General features: G+C 37.4%; 1 protein-coding gene across 1 annotated transcript in view; it reads right to left on the bottom strand.

The window, feature by feature from the left end:
* LOC122801316 (extracellular calcium-sensing receptor-like) overlaps positions 1 to 19,421 on the bottom strand; it is a 243,731-nt gene extending 224,310 nt beyond the window's left edge. The window contains exons 1-3 of the mRNA XM_044070860.1: positions 18,975 to 19,421; positions 10,385 to 10,551; positions 1,001 to 1,292 (exon numbers count right to left, since the gene is read on the bottom strand). Coding sequence (XP_043926795.1) covers positions 1,001 to 1,292; positions 10,385 to 10,551; positions 18,975 to 19,421 — 906 coding nt within the window. The remainder of the gene's footprint in view (positions 1 to 1,000; positions 1,293 to 10,384; positions 10,552 to 18,974) is intronic.
* Between the last annotated feature and the right edge of the window lie 4,142 nt (positions 19,422 to 23,563).

Genomic DNA, 23,563 nt, shown 5'->3' with positions numbered 1-23,563 from the left:
GGATAGACATGCACTGGGCTACTCAGTCTAATACATCCCCAGTTTGCTGTAAGTGCTCTATGGATAGACATGCACTGAGCTACTCAGTCTAATACATCCCCTGCCTGCTGTAAGTGCTCCATGGATAGACATGCACTTGGCTATTCAGTCTAATACATCCCCAGTCAGCCATAAGTGCTCCATGGATAGACATGCACTGGTGTAATGTGTAAATACCTCTCACTTCCACAAGTGATGTAGCCCCCCCCCCCTTTTACAGGAAACTTTACCTCCCTTTGACTGGGCAGCTGACAGTAAGTTTCCAGGTGCCGCCAAGGATGTATTAGTAGGAGACAGGCTCCAGAAGATGCCACTCAACCTTTCCTCAGAGAGAAGTGGCCAGGCATCACATTTTTATTAACTTACATCCCTAGCTGTCTCCTGCAGGTAATCCAACTTGGGTCAACTGGGTTTCATTTAAGTTTCCTTCATTCTTTACCATGCAACCAGCGATGACTAATTATGGTTTAGTTCTCACTATAATTAAAAGCAAGATTATGAATTATTATACCACCGATCCTTAAAACGTCTCTTTTATTCCCACCCCACATTTACAGAAATGAGTTCATGCTGATTCATTAAAGGCAATTTCAGCAAACACAAAAAAAAACCCTCAAAAGCAGTTTGCCGAAACCACCTTCAGCAAACATTAAAAGAGTTTTTTTTTTTGTAAAGGGCAAGTCCCCCCTGCACCCCCCCCCATGTGGGGGGACACTCTCCCACACCCTCCAGAATTATAAACACCAACTCCGAAGTCATGCAACAGTGGAGAAAAAGGCAGTCTCCACTGCCGACAAAACTGGTTTTGGTGAACTGCCTTCAAGTTCTTTGCATTCGCTGAAACTACCTTTGATGAGATGACATACTCCCCACACAGACATGCAGCAAATTGAAATCACATGCACAAGAATATATATCACTGTTCTGCATCAACCTAAATCTTCATGTCAGAATTTCTTACCTGTGGATATTTGTAGATTCCCAGGATTCTAGCCATAAGCATTGAGATCTGGGATCTGGAATCTCCCAAAATGGCTGAAACCATAGGATGCCTTTTACACTGGTAGTTTGGAACTGATTCCTGCTGTCCAGAGAGTAACTGTAGTGTGCTGTCCAGTGCTCGGGCTACAGCCTCACAGGAGTCATACAGTTTAAATCCGAGGGTCATGTTTGGTATAAGGTCACCTTTTCTGTTTATCTCCTCAACTGCAAAGTACATGCCTTGAATCATTATATAACAACCAATGTCAAATCTAAGACAACAAAGAAGAATTTATAAATAGACATGCACACAAACACACACACACACACACACACACACACACATATATATATATATATATATATATATATATATATATATATATATATATATATATATATGGTTCTACCTGAGATAGCCGACAGCTGATTTCACCGACAACGAATTTGCGAGCGCCAGAAGATCAAAAATCCAGAAAACCGACGCTACAGATCAAAACACCGACACCGAGGATACTGACTTGGAAAAAGGCTGTGTAAGTATGCGGTGGTGACGGACGTTAGGGTGCGAGTAAGGTAAGTGTGGATATTGACGGTCTGTGGGGATAGGGGTGAGTTTAGTTATTTAGGGTCAGTGTGCGGGTTAGGTAAGTGTGCGGTAGTGATAGTGTTTGGGTTAGGGGCGGGTTAAGTGAGTTAGGGTTAGGGCCCGTGTTAGGTAAGTGTGCGGTAGTAGTATTTTTTGGGTTAGGGGTGGGATAAGTGAGTTAGGCTTAGGGCGCGGGTTAGCTGAGTGTACGATAGTGACGGACCTTAGGGTAAGGGTTTGGGTTAGGGTTGTAGATAGTTGTGTATGTGAGGTTTAGTGTGGGTTTGTGAGGATTTTGGTGTGCTTGTGTTGTGTGTGTGTTAGGTAAGTGTGCGGTAGTAGTATTTTTTGGGTTAGGGGCGGGTTAAGTGAGTTAGGGTTAGGGCCCGTGTTAGGTAAGTGTGCGGTAGTAGTATTTTTGGGTTAGGGGGTTAAGTGAGTTAGGGTTAGGGCGCGGGTTAGCTGAGTGTGCGATAGTGACGGACCTTAGGGTAAGGGTTTGGGTTAGGGTTGTAGATAGTTGTGTATGTGAGGTTTAGTGTGGGTTTGTGAGGATTTTGGTGTGCTTGTGTTGTGTGTGTGTTAGGTAAGTGTGCGGTAGTAGTATTTTCTGGGTTAGGGGCGGGTTAAGTGAGTTAGGGTTAGGGCCCGTGTTAGGTAAATGTGCGGTAGTAGTATTTTTTGGGTTAGGGGTGGGTTAAGTGAGTTAGGGTTAGGGCGCTGGTTAGCTGAGTGTGCGATAGTGACGGACCTTAGGGTAAGGGTTTGGGTTAGGGTTGTCGATAGTTGTGTATGTGAGGTTTAGTGTGGGTTTGTGAGGATTTTGGTGTGCTTGTGTTGTGTGTGTGGTTTTTGGACAGGGGATGTGTTTTGTTAGTTGATTGTTGTTATTGTGGTGTGTGCAGCGTATGAGGTTTCGTGTTTGTGGACCGTCGGTTATTTGATTGTCGGGCATGTGAGGTTTCGTGTTTATGGTTTGTCGATTATGTGGTGTCGATGTTTGTGTTGTCGGTGTTTTGCAGTGTCGGTTATGTCAGGTAGAACCATATATATATATATATATATATATATATATATATATATATATATATATATATATGTATTCCTGTTTGGAGCAAGCAGTATGCAGAAGACAATAGTAAACTCTCCCATATGGCTTCGGTTTAATACCCACATCAGCACTGACCATACTTCTCACCCACATGTCACGTTATGTTAATTACTTCCTGTTACACTAGGAGATGAGTTCTCTGTTAACATGTATTTCTTACTTATACAATATTTCCTTTCTTCTACTCTCACTTTCATTATGAATGCTAGTTTGTAGCAGGTTTAATCTGTTTCCAGGACTCCAGCATGTGTGTCTATTACTTATCACAGTACTAAGAGGTGCAACAGCATTGCCTGTTCAGTCAGTGACTGTAGTAGTGGGGTTATGTACATTGTGTTTTGGAATTCCTTATACATTACATGTGTACATAAACATTGTTAACCCACCTTTACAAAGGACTGACAAACTGGCATTATTTTCTTTCCTATCTATTTCTTCTGCTAGAGCAAATAGAAAACTCAAAGTTCAGGTATCACTCTAAAGTCATTTAGTCCATGTTATTAAGTCTTTACTCAGGAAAAACACTTATTTTTCCATCATTCCACCTATATTGAGCAGCATACTAGATAAAAAAAAAATTTCATTCCAGTTATATTGCAGTGATAAATGGTTCTACAAGGCGTGTGGTATTGTTTTAAAATATTATATAAAAATTTATTTTAAAACCTGGTGGCATGATTGAAAAAGATCACACAAACACTGCACAGATACTGACAATTTGGATCTGCTATGACTTGCAGATGTCAACATTATCACTGCACATGTTTGCAACCCAAATATCCCTATGCCACCTCATTTAACATTTATACAAATTAATACAAATATAAAAATCAGTTTTACAGTAACGGCACCATCCTACACTCTTAATGAAGGGGCATGGACCACATATTCCTTATCTTTAAATATACTACTTCTGAGTCTCACCACCTCTTTGAAAAGAGGTAACTCTATTTAAATTTTTCTCCAAGCTAGTACAAATTTGGCAAGTATGCTCATTTTACTAGGAGAGTGAGATGTGAGCTGCCATACTGGAGGATGCAAGGGAGCAAGTGGTTACAGCCTAGCTGCAAAAAAAAAGATCTACAGGATAATGTGGCAGTGGTGTAACAGACAGCATATTTACCTTTGGTGCAGAAGGCTATGGGTTCTGTTCTCACACAAGGTAGGTCAATTGCTGACACTATAGTGCAGCATAAGGGGGTGCTACACTCTATAGTATGCCATCCTTTGGACAAGATGTTGAACTACCATCAAATATAACTAGTAAGTAAAAAACTTTCCTACACTGCAAAGGACACCAACGAGGAAAAGAAAAGGCAAGCACTGTGAAGAACTCCTGATGTCCACCACGGCAACAGTACTAAATCGGAAGACAGAGGACTGCTTATTTTAAGATATATTTTCTTCTTTTTTATTAAAGTTTTGATTTTATTATTTAGCACTATTGCCATGGTGGACATCAGGAGTTCTTCACAGCATCAAATATAACTAGCATGTAAATTAATAAAAATAAAAATGTTCTTGCAGAAAGTTGTCCTCCCTGGACCACCAATATTGGGGCTTTGTCTCCACACTTGAAATCTAAATATACTGCTGCCAAGATCACACCAACTTCCTTTCTGAGTTAGTGTGGCTCCAGAAGTAACATAGCATATTTAGAAATCAGGGGTAAGGAGCATTGCCTACTTATTGGCATATTGGTGATGCCTACTTATTGGCATATCGGTGGATGCAGAGGGGGTATAACTCCCTTCACTGAAATCTACAGAATCCTTCATCATAATATGCAGATATGTGGGCAGCAATAGGATAAAATAAACCCATTCATTTTCAGGTATGGCCAGGACAGTACTGCTCATGTCATTCAGACGTAGTTATATTTAGTAAATTCTGCAAGTTAATTGTTTTGTTTTTCAACCTGTCTCTCACTTTGGCCTTATCATGTGTCACCCTTCCATTTGAATTATTCACCTTCTAGTGAAGGTATTGCTGTTATATTCCTTGTCTTCAATTTTCTAATTATTTGTTGCTGTAGATGACATCAAGGCAGGGTAGTTAGTGGAATCATCTATGTAAGAGCCAACAGGCAGTGTGATGATTTGTGAAGTGAATGTTTTCCTTCTTTGGGCAATATGATGATTTGTGAGTTTAATGTTTTTCTTCTTTAGGCAGTATGGTAGTTTGTTATGTGAGTACTTGCTTTATGGGAACAGGGTAATTATTTCTAAGCTGGGTTTAGTATTTGATGATTAGTAAGGAGGATATATTCCAGTGTGGTGATTTGCAAAGCATTTTCCTCCCTTCATTTTTTTCTGGGTTACAAATACATAGTAATGTTGTACAAGTGAGCATGGTGGCCTTTGCACTGCATGCATTTATTGACGACCACATTCATGTGTCTAGGCATATCAGCTGCTCTGACTGCTGTCTTCCAATAAATAATCACGCAGCCAAAACAGTTTCCTTTTTTTATAGAAAATGTTTTCACCTTCATTATCTATCAATCTTCTTTTGTGTGGCCCGCACTTGGTCCCAGATTAAGAAGTAATGACATGACCAGCAAATGTACATAATCTTGGCAGCAAAAGCTGCAGATATCCTCCTAAGCAAAACAGCCCAGTTTAAACACATGCATTACAGTATGCTAGTTGTGCTGTTGTATGCTCCACAGACATCAAATCAAAGTTATACTCAATGAAAATAAAATAATACAAAATGAAAACTTTATCCTTCTGTATTTTGGTAATAATGTAATCAGCTACCACTATTGATGGCTCATTGGAGATCATCTTGCAATTAATTCATGGACACATTGGTGTTCATCCTCATGAAACACTGTAGTCTTACTTGGTGATGGAATTTTTCAGCTACTACAACATAACATCTATTTCATGTCTTACTAAACTGATTGCATGCACAAAAACCTCATCTAATCAGTTAGGATCTTTCTTTTATGGAGTCTTGAATATTGAAAAGACCCTGACAAACCAGAATCACAAGTAGAAACTATCTCTCTATGCTGTACTGATGAGCCCATAAAAAGGGTGAAACATGTCAGATCTTTAGTAGTGGGGGCTTTATTGGCCTGAATGCATCAATAAAGGCTTATAAAAAGTAAACAGTCAGTGGACATTCAGAAGCTATGTAGCTGGAACAGTTGTATGTCCTTAAGGGTTATTTCCATATATCCCATGGGTGTCCTGCAGAGGAGTCTTAAGCTATTACAAAATGAAGATTCTGGTTTGTCAGGGACTTTCTGATATTTTATGTGGCTTTTTCTGGGACATTTGAGTTGTTTTGGGGGTCTTGTGTATTTGTGACTTTTCAGATGCATAGTCTGACTCTTGCTGTAGGCCACTTTCTCTGGGCTGTTTCAGAGCTGACACAAATAACGTCTTTACATCAGTCCATGTTATACTCAGCTTGTTTCATCCTTAAAGAAGCTAATGCTTGTTGTCTCTTAAAGTGCTGACCATTTCATATTTAATCTATTCTATTCTATTCTATTCTATTCTTAGCTATTGTATTGTTGAATTTCCATTGATACCCAGGTTACAAGGGTTACCAAAAATCCATAAAGATGCTTTACTCCCACCATTTAGACCCATAGTTGCTGGATCTAACTGGCTAACTGAACCCATCTCAGTTTACTTAGATGTAGAGTTTATCCAACTACAATTATGTTTTAAAAGACACTGAACAGTTTTTGACTAGCCTTTATGACACTACTACTAGACTAGATAACTTTAACAACATCATATTGGTTACTTTTGATGCGGTTGCTTTGTTTATGTCCATTCCAAATGATAAAGGAGTGGACATGGTTAGAACATTAATGATAGAACAGAAACTAGTTGATAAAAATAAAGCAGATTTATTGTGCATGCAGTTAGAAATAGTTCTTGAGAACAATATTTTCTTGTTCCAAGATACCTGTTACAAACAAACAACTGGCGTAGCAATGGGTACCAGCTGCGCTAATACTTATGCCAATTTAGTAATGGTAGCTTGGGAATTAGAACATCTGCTATCAACGCCACAAATACTGTACTATAAGAGATTTGTGGACAACCTCTTTATTCTTTGGCAAGATGATGAGGCGTCTCTTTCACGATTCCATGACAGGATTAATGACAGTAGTGATTTTCTTAAATTCACTATGAAACATTCTCGAGATAACATAGATTACTTGGATGTCACTGTTTTTATTAAACAAGGGATATGTAGTACTACAGTATACAAGAAACCTTGTTATAAACCATCTTTCTTACACAGGGACAGCCTGCATAATCCTAGAATCTTTGGTAATATTGTAAAAGGTCAAGCAATGCGTACATTGGGATTGTGTTGTAACCAAGAAATGTATGACAAGGAGCTAACTAAACTAAAGATGAATTTTATGGGAAGAGGTTATGATGAACTGGAGATTAATAAAATCTATAAACAAGTGAATTCACAGAGAGGAGGCCAAGTGAAACCTTATTTATCTCATAGACCTAGAAACCCTCAGAATAAAAGTTCTATGACAGCACTAACCAAACTACCTATTATTTTACCTTATGCTATGAATGTGAATAAAATAGAAGACATCATAGCTCGAAATTGGCATATTTTACTTATAGATGACCTCACAGCAAGCATAGTAGGTAACCAACCCAATTATGTTTACAGAAATAAAAAATGTTTAAAACATCAGTTGTGTTACCCTACCACTGTGACAGAAGGTAGAGATATGATGCGGTTAGGTACAAGAAAGTGTGGTAAATGTGCACAATGTTCATTTATTGATGAATCGCGATTCTTTAGACACCCTGATACTGGTTATTTATGGGAGCTAAGAAACTCTAGTACTTGTACATCAAGAAATTTAGTATATGTAGCAACCTGCATGGAATGTTATTCATTCTATGTAGGTAAAACTAATCGCTCACTTTGTGAACGTATTAGGGATCACATATACTGCACAGCGAAAGGACATGTCTACAGTGCTCTAGCAAAACATACACTACACCTAGGAGAGAAACATCAGTTTAGGTTTCAAGTATTACAGTTGCAAGAAGTTAATATTAGAATGGGTGATATAGTTAATATTACAGAAACATTAGAAAGTAAATGGATTTTAAGATTAGGTGCACACAGAGGGCTTGGGCTTAATGATGCGGTTCCCTTTAAACCCATATTAAAAAATAGAAGGGTTAAATGAATTAATTGTTCATTCATCTATATTGTTATTACTGTGTTCTACCAACTAATGGCTCTGTTTTTATATTATTTTCCATTGTGATGTTGCTATAATTGTATTTCTACTGAGCATTCTATATGTAGCGTTTAGCATAAGTTGTTTGATCTTAGTTTTTAAATTCACATTAATTGAACAACTATTTTACTTGGTTAATTGCTTGACTAATTGTTTTAACTTTGCTATAGGCTATTTCTTAATTGTTTTAGGTATTTAGTAAGGAATAATGCATTTTGAAAGTACGTCTGATGAAGCGGGTTTTACTGCCGTGAAAGCGCTTATGTTTTCTTTCTTGGTTTAATAAAAATCAGAGTTTTGAACAACTTTTTATCCTGTTGTCTTCCTGGACATTTGCTTTGGTTTGGGTGTGTTCGTAATTACAATAGGTATGTACATTTCTGTTCTCTCCAGTAGGGCATACTGTTGATACATTTCAAACACAAGCACTTTACAAATACTTTTTCAACACAAACATCTGTGTAAATCAGTTTGATATACACATGACATACAATTCTAATACATTTGTAACAGAAGCATCTTGTATAAATCAGTTTGATATTCACAAATGACATATAATTATTTACAAAAATCTAGTTAGCTGTGATGGCAGTACCTCCTTTCGTCAAAGGTACAATAAGCATAAATTTAGAACATTAACAGCTAGTTCCAGCCCTCACACCAGTAGTTACATAGATTTTAGAAACACTGTTATATAAAATTGCAAGCACAGTTCATAGGTAAGTACTAGGCTAGCTACTCTTGTGGGCCATTTTAAGCTTAGTTAATTTTCTTTTCAAGGGTGAGAATCAAAGCTTGTGTTGCTGTAGAAACCACCTTAACAATTATAGCAAACCCCCTAAGCATACTGGTTGGTTAATATTCTCTTAACTAATGACGATTGTTCTAGATGTGACGTATAGCTTCTTAATTTGATGTATTCCACAAAGGTGCTATATGTAGTGAGGGAATACATTTCCTAAGTATTATACATGACTCAGGTGCTGTGGACACTGGGAGAATAATTTATGTATTACCTTTTTTTTCTCTTGCATTTGTTTACCTTGCATCATGGCTACAAATGGTCTGCTTTGGATCAGTCGGTCCAATCAGTTACAAAATAAGAAACATATGAATACATGACATTCTGAAACAAAGCTAGTAGCACTGCAATCATTCCTTCACTGCAACATCTTTTAGCAGCACAACATTATCTGATGTCCTTGTAATTCTAATGCTTGCTGCACAGCTCAGCAGTTCATTTCTAGAGCCGTACTACTCAAACTTCAAAACATTGCAATTAAATAAATTCATCAACCATTTGCCTCTAGGCCTCTTAACATACACTCAAATTATGTTAGTGATACAAACCACAGACATGGCTATTATTGTTATACAGCTAACTCTATTAACCCTTGGCGATGAGGTAAGGCCAAATGTGTCAGCTGAACAGCAATTAACACAATACTACTTAATGCTAGCATGTATTTCATACACACAATGTAAGCAGAAATGAAGCAGGACTGGCTATGGGATGGGATTGATAGATTAACCAGTCAGAAGGTGTTGTGAAGGAGCTGTGACTTGTAAAACAATCTTAACCATAACTCATTAGCTACTGATGTTTACCTTACAAGAAGCTCAGCCTATATTAGTTGGTTAAATTATAATCAGCAAAGTATGTAAGTCATGTTATATTATATTATATTATATTACATTTAAGCTAATTGTATACACATGCATACGACATTTAATATAATGGTATATAAATAGATATATTTATAAAACAAATACACAGACCAACAGGTCAACAGTGGGACAGAAAAAAAAATAACATAAAATGGCTTTAGTTACTATACAGGTACAGCAGATTCTTTATGCTGAAATGTCATGTCACTCTGCTAGACAGGGGTCCAGGGAAGTAAATATTGTGGGAAGAAATAGCCAGGGAATTGTTATGGCTAGGCTTGTATAGGCCCTATAGGTATAACCTAAGAACCTATGAACCACATATTCTACCTTGTTTCAGCTGGGACTTTCAGGATGATGACAAAACATTTTCTTAGATTTCAGGCTCACCAAGATATAACAACATGAGACTATTTAAATCTAATGATTTTTACAGAATTTCTCCAACCTATGAAGCATGTTAGTATATGGTAGTCTGGAATAATAGCTTAACTGTTTGCATTGATTTTTTTTTTCTTTTGTTAAGTGAAAATTGTCATTTGTTACATTAAATAAGTTTAACCTGTGCTGTAGTATTGCACTAGCATTTGGTTGTAGCATTGAGAAGTTCTGACTCTTGTTATTTTTAGAATATATGAAGTTAGCTCACATGTTATGAGCATAAAATAAGATCAATTAAATGAGAATAATTTCAATAACAATCTCTGCTACAAATACAAAACAAAATCAGATTCCTTACATTTCACAAGGCACTGTTTTTGGAAGTTCAGTGTAGGAGAACTCAGCTGAGGTTTGCACATAATGTACTGGAAATATGGCTCCAATAATGATATCACCTTGTTTGGAGTATGCCTTTATATTACTGGTCTTTAACTGACATGCAGTCTGCATGGTGCTATAGAGATGCTGGCAGAAAAGCAAAAAACAGATAATGTAGTATAGTTTCATTATCAGAGAAAAAACAGTTTAGCATTCAGTGAATTGTAAAAGCAAACTGAAGATGCTACACCCCATGCAGTGATGACAGCATGATCATAAAGCAGGCAGGGGCATGGTTAAACTTTAAAGCAAACTGCTGCACTCTGCTCCAACATCTTAAACATTTACTGATACAGCAGCATTTATAAAGGGTCTGTGCAAACAAAAACGACACCACAATATTCATCTGTCAACAGCTAAATAACATCCAAAGCCTCATCACCCACTAATGTTTCATAATTAAAGAAATTAAGTGCTTTTATTTTAATTCATTCAAGCACAGACTAGATCATTTTGATTGCTGCAATTTACCTCCAAGCAGCAATCAGTTTTAAATGAGAAAATGTACTGTTACAATTGAGTTCATTTACATGCTTTCAAAATAAGGCAAGTTTAGAAATAGTGCAAGAGACATATGTGTAGAAATATCTCTTTGTTCAACAATTGCCCATTTAAAATAGCACAGTTGGACTTGTAGTCTTCATGTAGTAAACACTACTGTGAGCTGATGATTACCATAAAAGAGGCATTTACCAAAGTTGAAGCATAGTAGTGCATCTGAAAAAAAGTATAGAAAAATAGGTGTGTTGGTCAAGTCTAAAAATAATCATTTTAGGGTAGCCTGATATATCTAATCAAAACTAAATGCTGTAAACTGCTTTGCAGAAACTGCACAAATACAATTCATGTACACAAAACATTTAAATGCATATACTCACAGCTGAACTTCATTTTTTATAACTGAAACATCAAAAATCCTAGCAGCCATTTACAAGGGGGCAAGACTACATCTACAGGAATCTTTTCAGCTTATAAAGTACTCTTTCAGTGAGTGACGATTGTATGAAACAAACTCACTGAAATCAAATTTTAGGAGTAATTAAGTTTGCTCTTTATCCCACTGTTGTTTTTTAACTGTGGAGTATGTCTGTACACACACATATGTTTCAATCCTACTTAAGCAATAGGCAACAAGCAGTTATGTGGGAGAACAACTTATCTCCCCATCTCCCCATTGCACTAGGTGTCCCCCAGGGGTCTATACTTGGACCCCTTCTATTTTCTATTTTCATCAATGACCTGCATACTGTTACTCCTCAAGCTTCCATAATACAATATGCCGATGACTCCACATTAATATGCTCAGCCCCAACTCCAAAGTCCTTCAATCTCTCACCCAAAAAGTGTTCAACATAGTTGAGGAATGGCTACAACATCAGTGCCTCATCCTGAACCCCAAAAAAAAAACAAACTCCTACTTTTTACTCCCACCCACAGGGCCACACCTCTACACTTTACTGTTACATCAAACAATGGAACCATCATATCTCCAGACTCTACCACAAAACTCCTAGGGGTTCTAATTGACAATAACCTTAACTTTGATAGTCACATTAACAATACCATAAAAACAGTCAACAAAAAAACTAGGTTCCCTCTATAGAATCAAATCCTTTCTTACCCCACTAGCAAGATCTACTATTGCCCAGACCCACTTAATCTCTACCCTCCTCTATGCCTCTCCTATATATACTAACCTCTCAAAGAACAACATGAACCAACTGAATGTCTCCTACAACAATATTGCTAGATTTGCGACAGGCTCTACATTCAGAACCCATCACTGTATTAATTATGAAAAACTAGGTTGGCTAGAGTTACCAAATCTACTTCTACTTAAACAATTAATATTTGTCTATAAAATCCTGTATCAGCCTAGCAACACACCAATTCTTATCAACCTTATCACCCCCTACAGCAACCTTAAGACCCTACGCTCATCTAATAAACTTCTAGTACAAATAGGCAAAACCTACAATAAGGCAGGGAACTCTCTGTTCACTAATACCGTGGGTAAAACCTGGAACTCTCTCCCCAGTGAACTGGCCTCCCTATCTTCACTAACACAATTTAAAATCAGGCTTAAAACTTACCTCAAATCACATTGGTTGTGCACATGTCTGAACCCAGACTAACCTCACGTCTTTTTTTTCACTAAGTTATCTGTCTTAATTACTGTATACACTAACTGCCTAATGAAAACCAGAATTATCACAGGCCTTTTAATTGTTTAGACTCTCTTTCTATATTCCAAATATGGATTTCAGTCTGCCTATTATGTTAACAAAAGATACTTAACATAAGATTCTACAATCAAATGTGTTGTTAACTGAACATATTTCCTTATATTCTAATCTACTTACATCTATATGATTTTTCATGTATCAAATACCTTAATTTTGTACTGTATTTTCACCTGTTAAACTTTGAATTGTTTTTATTGTTTTTGTTTTGTTTTATGTATAATATTGTACTGTACTTTCGAGGAGCTTTTCTCCCCGGGCCTCTGCTGAAAATGGATACGTATCCAGCTGGACTAGCCTGGTCAACAAATGTAAAATAAATAAATAAATAAGTGTGTGTGTGTGTGTGTGTGTGTGTGTGTGTGTGTGTGTGTGTGTGTGTGTGTGTGTGTGTGTATGTGTGTGTGTGTGTCTGTGGGTGTGGGATATGCTGTGGGGGGATGCCAGACATGGCTTTCATTGAGTTGGCATCAATAACTTAGAACTCCTGAAAGCACCATTGATCTAGTGACATGAATCTCCTCATCTAGAAAGCTTTGCCTCCCATATACCTATTACTTTTACATTCGCATTCCAATGTCACTGTAACTTGGAGGAAGAGACCACTTCGATAAACAAACTATTTTGCTCTTCTGAAGACACATTACTATCTTAGAGTCCATAAAAAGGAATAGAGTTTGAGCCTGGACAGTTCTCTTACACAGATCAATAAAACTGGAATGAGCAATGATTCAAGCAAAGAGAGAAGCTACAGCAACTGTGAAATGAGAAGGTAGTATGAAGCAGTGGAAGGAAATCATTTTAGTTTCTATTGTCATGTGGTAGTTTCACATTGTGCATTTACATCCTAAATGGTACAGTCATGATGAGCATGCAAAAATCACCATTTCTGACAATAGTACAGTACAAAAGTCACATGGCTCATAAGATGGGTCCTACTATATGGCACACTGAAAACCTGGTTGCAAAATAGTAACAACTTGAAAGCTTGGCAGCATCTAGTCATTAGATGAAACAAGAGTGGCAAATGTTTATAGTCGTTGTTGGGAGTATTTTCAAAATCCTTGTCAAAGGGTCCTGTTCATTAAATAACATCAATTGTGACCATCTGTCTGGAAAGGTGGTTTCATGTTCAGTAAACTAAATTAAACCTCAGAAGAGAAATTTAAAATGACACTTTATGGTAAACAAATGGGCCCAGTTTGTAATAAGTTAAAAGCCTAGGCAAAAAACTATTGAAGCCAGCTAAGTTACAAGCAGATATTAGTTAAATAAACAAAGGCTCACAGCCTTCTACAGTGGGAATAGTCTGAGGCAAAAATATCCAGGATGATCCCCTGAGGGACTTGCTTACTGAATACCAGCATGAGTATTGTATATTTGATTCCAGTGTCTTTATTTCATGAGCAGTTAGTCAGAATTCTGATTAGAACTGCAGATTGACAGCAACATAATAATTCAGTAGGTGTAGGCTCAAAGACAGGATGTTGAAAACCTGAAGCAAAAATGCTGAAAACTGGAAAGCATTCATTGAATTAAAAACAAAGAGTCATAACAGTGCCAGCTGATCAAGCAATATGTGCCTCATTTTCAGAGCCCTAATCTTGGAGTTCGTCTCATGAACACTAGCAGAATATACCTCTCAACCTCTTAACACAAGACATTTGGACAAAGCCTACAATTATGGGGCGATAAGTTCCCAAAAATAGGGACAGAATTTAAATATTACTGCTATAAATGTAGAAAGTTGCTAAAATAATAGGATTTGCATTAGCATACATTTAATGAAGGATATAAAATCTGAAACTCAAAAGTATGTTGTTATTTACTGACTTCATTCCTCACTGATCTGCCAGAAAGTCTCAAATGTTATGAGGAACAGACCAAAAATATAAGGCAAAAGTCTGAACAACGTGAAAACCTGGGCAGTTGAGAGGTATGTAGTAGTGTCATTGAGAAGTCCTGTGCCAAAGGGTGAGTTTTCTGTAGTCACACAAGGTTACCTCTTTTGATTGAAAACTGTACAGCAATAGTCACAGTTTATGAATTATGGATATGCATGTGGTGTTGTGAAAACATGGACACAAAATACCAAGAAATGTCCAACATGTAATGAGTCATTTGTTGAAATGCACACCAAAATAACACTGCAAACAGGGCACTATTCAAATTAATTGCAGGTTATTTCCATGGAGAAAAGATACATAGGCCCTAGGGCCAATAGCTTAGTACCAACCTATGAACAATCTCATTGGGGAAATCAAAAGATCTTACAGGTTTCCAATCACCAGTGCAGACTGAAAGGGTAGCAGGACAGTGGGTCAACAACAGGAGGACTGAGGAGAGCAGAAAGGGTGTTTATATTTTTTCATGGGTTTAAGGTCTGTAAACTGGACACCTGCTAGTGCCAAAATACCACCGAGCTGACAATAGAAGCTGGGGTACTACAAGTTTCATGCACATTGAGTTATGAGTTTGGCAAGGGGTGGTCTAAAAGTAGTTTTTATTATTTCTATTATTGGTTTCCTTTTTTATTTCTAGACTGTATTTGCAGACTGCTTGGCAGGATGTTTTCTTTATTTCAGGTGTAAGCCACAGGAAATGAGGCAATGACAATAGAATGTAGTGGGATGGATATAGTGGGTGGATGGGAAGATATGTTTTAAAATTATTAAAAGAAGAACACTCCTGCAGCCTCAAGAACAACTCTTTTTTTCTCTGAGGAAGAAAATCCTTATCAGGTGATGACACCTAGTGTCCCATTGTGTAGCTCACACTAATGAAGGTGACACTTCCACAGATTCACCGTGGGTCTTTTGAAATGGGAGGGAATTTGTGACATACAAAGACAGGGGACTCTAGAATAATTTTACAAGTAACTGAAGGACCTTTTAGGGCCCTGTATGTCTGACTTGACATTTCTCTATATAACCCTCCCAAAGTTGAGTAGCCCCTGACATACCTGTCAACTATTTTTTGAATAAATTCTGGAACTGTTGCCAGTGGTATGTATCTACTTTTTGGCTTGCTGGTGGTTTGGGACTGCTTTTCCTCATACCTGTCAACTGTCCCTGATTTTTGGGATGTCCACAATTTTGGCTCAAAATTTTGCTGTGTCCCTCCTAATTCCTTCTAAAACTAGAGATTTAGGGAGAAAAATTAGTTGATTACACTTAATAAATAATGACAGTCATTAAAGTTATTGACTTTTTCTACTTCAGAAAATGCATGTTAATTCAAAGTCAACTTCTCAAGATAATAGTACTAACAATCAAAAAAATGTCCCTGATTTGAGGCATTTACTATCATTACCTTAGTTTGTAGAACTGGAAATAGGAATGCATATATACAAAGCATTTTGTAATGAAATGGCTGGCCGACCTGACTGTCACACTGAGTTTTGAATCCTCATCACAGATCCCTTGTTTTTGTGCAGCGCAGTGTTTCACGCCTGCTTATTAGCCATTGTACACCAGACAATATGCAATTGCAGTCCACAGAAAACACTTTGCATTTAACTGCCCCTTCTGATTCTGAATCTTAAGTTATAGCAGTATTAATAGTCATACCAATAGTGAAATACTAATACTACTGTACCAACAAAAAATATTAAAAGACTGGAAAACTAAAAAAAACAAGGCAAAACTATGGCTAAAAAGAACTCGCGAACACTTTTTCCAAGCGCTTTTGTTCTCTTTAATGTTTCAACAAGAACTTTATCAGAAACATTTGTAAAACACATGCACACCCCTTAAAAAGACATTCAAATAATCATGTGATAAAGACAACTAATGCAAACAGTCTAAAAGTGGGCATTGCCGCAAAATCATAATACTATTGGTTACTAGTCATTCATGCTCTAAAGTGTATGCAGTTAAGTTTGGTTGAGAAGTATTACTTGTTAGCAATTGATTTATGATTAAAATACCATAAAAAAACTCATCTTCAAATCCTTTAACTTAGTAAAACACTTGATATTGATTGATTAAACCAGGCAGTTTATCAGCATTCAGCCTGATCTTCCAGAGTGTCTCTTTACACTCTAGTAGTGCCTTAATGTCACCACTGACGTCCTCGACAGAAACAGAATCTAAATCAAAAAAAGAAAATTTCTTGAAATCTTTATATGTAACAGTGTGCTTTTCCAAAGCATTACAAAAATCCTTCTTCTTGATGGCTAACAAGTGTCTTCTTTTAAAATGCCTAATAGTTTTGCCTGTGTAAAAACAGCATGATTCACAAATAGCTGCATACACCACATGGTTGGATGAACAGTCATATCTCTTTCTAGCCCCTATAGTCACGTCCAAATGTTTGAAATGGATAAAAGAAGTGTTACAAATGTGACGGCGTTGCTTACACTGTCTACACTGCAAAGTCCCTGGGGGTAATAATGATCTTTTCTTTACTTCCAACTTCTCATTCCTCTCACATAATGTTTTAATGTTGACAGGTTTCTTGACAGAAAACATAGGTCTGTCACCTATTTCTTTTGCTAAATCATTGTTGCCCTCAAGATAACTTTCCAATTTTCTTGTATGCACTGTTTAACTGCCCACATTTCTTGACATATGCGCAATGGGAAAGACAAAAAATATTCGCAATCTGTTCCACTTGCATTCAGAAACTGTGATTGTCCATTTGGTGTGAAAATCACCATAACACAATATTGGATGTGCAACACCAAATCTTAATTTCTGTACTTCAAGTTCTATTCACACTAACCAGTCTTCACTGTAACCTTTTTTCTATGATTAACTTTTTGAGTAAAGTCATTTCTTCAGCAAATACTCCATTATCTACTCAACCGAATGAATTGACCTTTGACCATGATCCTCTTCATTTGGTGTGGATGGAGACTGTCACGATGCAAATATTGATTTGTAAAACTTTTTTTTCTAAAAATTTTACTGACAAAATGACCAGTCTAGACATCAATTGACAACAAAATGTCTAACTAATTCAGACATTCTCCAAACCCTCCTACAGTAAATCTCAGAAAATAAGTGGTATTGTTCAAATAGTTTACAAAACTCTAAAATTCTTCTCTGCTTCCTTTCCACAAAAAAAAATCAAATTTTCAATGAATCTTCTATAAAACAAAATCTTACCAGATAGTTTTGTGTTTTTCCAAGAATTTTTGTTCCCAAGTGGGACATAATGCTGGCAAAAGCCAGGACCACCCTGGCCCCCAGTGCCACACCTGTCTTTTGCTTGAAACATTTCTTGCCAGAGTGGAAAAAATTGTTGTCTAACACCAGCTCCATTTAACTCACATATGGTATTGACTTTGTCACCATCAAAATTGGAGTTGTTGACTAAATATTCCCTCAAAAAATCAATGCCATTTTCCTGTTTGATGATTGTATACAAAGATGTGACATCTAGAGAGGCAAAATAGAACTCCCCATTGACCTGCACCCACTCCCTAAGCAATTCCAGCAAGTGCCAAGAATCACGCAAATAGACTAGATTTTTGGACAATGGGATTCAACTGTTGATCCAACCAGATGGAAATGGATTCAGTCTTGGAAAAAGGTGCAGAGACTTTTGGTCTGAAAGGAAGTTTAACCCAATCTTGGTGAACCTTAGAAATCCCAAAAAGAGAAGCCATTTTTGGATGATCAACTTGTAAAAAATTGTAAGTGTTCTGATCTAAATTTCCTTGAGTGAATAAATCTAAGAGTGCCAAATCTATGTTATGATAGCTCTCTTTAATCACAATGTTGGACACTTCAACATAATTTCTCTCTTCACTCAAGAATTCCATGATGGCTTGCTGATAATCTGCGTTAGTCATAATCACAAGCAAGCATACCTCCTTTATTCACCCTCATTAGTCTCAAATCTTTCCTTCCAATAAAATCTTGTAAAGCCTCTCTTTCTGGTATAGTCAAATTGTCTCTCACTTGTCGCCTTTGGAGCTGGTTCCTAAAACCACTTTCACAAAGACTGGTAAAAACTTGAAGAGTTCTGTTTAAAGGTAGGTTAAAAGTACTTTTCTTTCTCAACAATTCTCCCTGTCTCACAATACAGGGTACCTGTGCCATCACAAAACTCAAGTTGAGTTTCCTAACATACAACTTGAAGTCTACAATAAGTCTTGGAATATTAACTGAATTGCTAGGGATAAAATTAAAACCTTTTGTAAGAACCAAAATTAGTTCAGGTGACAAAAATTCATCAGTTAGGTTTAAAATGTCAAACCCATGCTCTAATGTTTTTCCGGTTCTTGCCTTTCCCTTTCCTTTTCTTGTTCGCACTTGCCTGCCACTTCAGTGTCTGTATCACTCCAGTTGGATTCACTAAGAAAGGCCCAGTAGGTGTTACAGGCAAAGGTGGCAATTTGTCTACATCTACAAGACCTGGATTGGTGCTAACTGCAGTCTGTTTGGCAGTGCTTATAATATTAACATCAACTCTTGCACCTGAATTGTTACCTTTGTCACCTTTCTCAATTGGTGTATTATTATCAGATATATTCACTTTATGTATAGGATAAGCCAGTCCTGCAGAATATGATGCAATATCCCTTCTCAATTTACCTTGCTTTCTAGAAATTATACTGGCTTTAAGTCTGTCCACCTTGGCACCAATTCCAGTATACAATGCAATAAAAGAAGAAAAACCACTACTGGTCTTAATGGTCTGATCCAAGGTAGAAATTTGATGTTTAATTTCCTTTAAAGTATTTCTATAACTGTTACATAACATTTTCATCACAGCTCTTGCAATGTCATTAAATATTTTACCAGTTCTAAAAATAATGAATCACCATACTGTACCCCATTTGGAAACTTGTATACCCTTAATCCCTGTGGAACACAACTTTGAGTAATGCATTCCTCAAGGTATAAAACCTCCAGTTGCAAAGACACATATTTTGTTGACAAATGTTCAAGTTTATATATATTGGTTTTGCAATTGCTATATTCACTTGTAAGGGATGTGTTGGTGTCAGTACTTACTGTGCTCTGTGTTTCAACTTCACAACAGGTAGAGAAGGGATTAACTGTGTCTTTGCAAACATAAGCCAAAATGTTGTTGTTTGGCATGGAAAAACTATTCACAAGTCCATTCACAGGTCCCTTCGGTTTCACTGCTGCAGTTGTTGTGAGTTCCTGTGAAGCACACACACCTAATTCTTGGTTATTACCATGCTTAATTCCTTCTCGAATGGCTGCAGTGTAATACTAATACTAATATCAATACTAATACTAATACTAATATTAAACAGACAAATCTAAAGAGAATCATTGCCTATATTCCACTCTCTGTCTCTGTCTCTGTCTCTCTATCTCTCTCTATCAGCTGTCTCTGTCTCTGTCTCTCTCTCTATCAGCTCTCTCTGTCTCTGTCTGTCTGTCTCTCTCAGCTCTCTCTATCAGCTCTCTGTCTCTGTCTCTCTCTCTCTCTATCAGCTCTCTCTGTCTCTCTCTGTCTCTGTCTCTCTGTCTGTCTGTCTCTCTCTATCAGCTGTCTCTGTTTCTCTCTCTCTCTCTCTCTCTGTATGTGTATATATATATATATATATATATATATATATATATATATATATATATATATATATATATCAGCTGTCTCTGTCTCTATCTCTATCAACTCTCTCTGTCTCTGTCTCACTCTCTATCAGCTGTCTTTGTCTCTGTCTCTGTCTCTCTCTCTCTCTCTCTCTCTCTATCAGCTGTCTCTGTTTCTCTCTCTCTCTCTCTCTATATATATATATATATATATATATATCATCTCTCTCTGTCTCTCTGTCTCTATCAGCTCTCTTTGTCTCTGTCTCTATTTCTATCAGCTCTCTGTCTCTGTCTCTGACTCTCTCTCCCTCTCTGTCTATCAGCTCTCTCTGTCTCTGTCTTTCTCTCTATCTGCAGGGGCCTCCTTTTCCAGTAATTTCTGCCCATTAGGTATGACAGAGGGTGTCATGGATAAACCACTTAAGACAAGGCAATACAGTGAGGTACTTCTGCCACAATACATGACATCAAACCAATGACATATCTGTTTCCATGACCACATGCTGCTGTTCTAGCTATGTACTGTGGTATTGTTGGTTTGGATAAATTAATGAATTAATGATTTGCTGGAAGAGCACTGTAGTAGCATGGTCAGTAGCACTGCCACCTCAGACCAAGAGACTCTCTTGCTCTGTTCTTCGCCAGGTGCTTTCTTTGTGGAATCTGCATGTCCTCACTACATCCAACTGCATTTTCTCTGAGTGCTTCAGGCTCCTCCCACCATCCAAAGACATGCAGTAGATGAATTGCTTTCTTCAAACTGACCCCATTAGTGTGAAATTAGTGTGTTTGTATGTGTTTGTTATATATTTATTATACATATATATATGTGTGTGTGTGTGTGTGTGTGTGTGTGTGTGTGTGTGTGTGTGTGTGTGTGTGTGTGTGTGTGTGTGTGTGTGTGTGTGTTCTAAGATGAACTGGTGCCCTGTCCAGAATGGGTTTCAGCATCTTACACCCACTGGTTGCCACAAGAGGTTCCAATGTCCCCACATCCCTGTAAAAGTTAAAGCAGATCATCAGAAAATGGACTAATGGCTACATGGATCTATGGTTTGTTATTTAGCTAGTCATAAATATGGGAGTATAATACAGGGATAGACAACTCCTGACCCCAGTGCCAGAGAGCAATAGTCCAGAACTTTTTGCTTGGCACTCCACTGAGGATCGACAGAGGGGTGGGAGTATCTTGGACAGTCGTATTATAGCCTTATATTTTTACATTTATGGAATTAGATATCTAAACATCGCAGCCACAGTTTGTCTGCCTGGAACTTGATTGTCTTGCAAAAGTAGAAATTATGGCTTTTGTCATGTGCTAATCATGGCTAATCATGTGAAAGACTCATTGATAACAAAAATGAATCAGATCCCTGACATATAGTAGGCATGAAGTAACTAAAAACAGATTTAAGGCAAGCCAGTTCCACCGCATAAAGGGATAAAACCCTGACTATGACTCAGGAGACTCATGTTCAATGGGTGACACAAGTATGTGCTGGTAATGGCATGGGTAGCATAGCCATGCCTATCTTTGAAGGGTAGAATATACCCTTCCTATACAACAGTTCCTTGGAAGAGGGGTGGCAATGCTTAGGGTAGTCCTGAAGTGTGCATTTTCAGTATGGTAGTTTTCCTGAGCAGGTGCATGAAAGCATGCAAGTATAGCAGGAGGTATAGTGACTCACATTGTGATGCAGGTTGTGAATCCCCCACCCACTAGGAGGCACTGGAGATTTAAAGAAAAATACAGGATGCCAGCAAGGGCACAAGCATCCCCTGTGGCTATCTGAATGATGGCCCCTCTCAAACATTGGGAGGCTCGATAGTCATCAAGTATGGGAGCAAAAAGTATACAAAATATATCTTGGGCATACAATGATAGGTCATTTACAGTGATTCAACTAAGTGAGGTACATTATAAAACTATATTTTTTCTGGTTTAGTTTAGTGTATGGATTTGTAACTATTGGTTTCCATTTCATATTATGGTTTCTTATAGAATAGCTCATTGAAAAGTGAGTTAGGTAAGAAGACTTTGCAAATAATGTGTTTGATTGATTTGATCTGATTTATAGATAGCATTTGATTTGTTTGATTTAATTTATAGCTTGAGTAAGGCAATGGAATAACTTTATTCAAGCCTCTTACTTTGTTGCTGCTTTTTTAGTTCTCTGGTTTTATTCTCTGGTAGGTGAACTGGATGTGATGTCCTCACTCTGGGCCAGTAATCAAGGAGCCTGAATCCTCACCACTGACACTGGAGAGGGACGTTCACTTGGAACAAAAATGGATACATTCAGTATTTCCAGATGCAGCTCTCTGCATCGAGCACAATTTCCCTTAAGAGCAAACACGGAACACAGTCAGTCCAGACCCTGGGTTTCTCTATCTGTCTCCCTCCAGGTCCCCAGTAAGACTCCCCAATGGCACAGCTATAGAGTTGAGACCTCAGCTGAGTGTCCAAGCCAAGTTCTCCACCACTCTCTCTGTGAAACCAGTGCTTTGTGCCCCTGCTCCAAGCAACTGACAGACATACTCTTTCAGATTTCATTTCACACACACACACACACACACACACACACACACACACACACACACACACCTGGTAAGGCTTGCCCCCTTCCGCCCAAACTATAATGTAGTTACACCACCACCAGACACTCTAAAGCCAGCTACTCTAAAGCTCTTGTAGGGGTACCCATTTATACCGAGTGAAATTAGTATTAATACAAATGGTAATGTTGACCAAACAGCAAGGCTTTCAGGAGTGGCTGCAGTGTAACCAAATAAATACAAGTACTCTCAAAGGTTAAAATATTCTCTAAAGGACCAGCCACAATGAAAATTTGAAATATATTTAGTAATAAATAATAAAAGAACATGAAAATACTAAATATCTATTTACAACAAACACCAGTGTTTAATTCACAGAAAATATTAAAATAACTTGGTAATAGTCAAACAAGAAAAAACTTGAAAATGGTATAGCCACGGAGTACCAATAAGTGCTCCAACACCACTGTTGTTACTGTCACAATTTCCTAATAAAGCCAAACAAATACTTGCAGTAAAATTGTAATGTCCACTGTAATAGCTGCCAAAATTCCATAGTTAATCCAAACTGCTTTTTGCCAAATAACGCTCCAATTGCGTTCTGAACAGCACGCCAACTCCAAGTTTAAAATAGCTTGTTTATTGACATAAATACTCGTATAGTTCTAAATAAACCTCTACAAATTCATGTCCAAGGTTGTACAAACTAACGCTTGAAGCGTAATACTATAAAACATTAAAACAGTAAACGGACAGTCAGTGTAAGTTACTGCGAAC

This window comes from Protopterus annectens, chromosome 4.part1 (genome assembly GCF_019279795.1).
Source record: "Protopterus annectens isolate FY-2018-M chromosome 4.part1, PAN1.0, whole genome shotgun sequence".
Lineage (NCBI taxonomy): Eukaryota > Metazoa > Chordata > Ceratodontiformes > Protopteridae > Protopterus > Protopterus annectens.
Note: the sequence above shows the minus strand (reverse complement) of the source record. Positions and strands in the feature narration are given on the sequence as shown.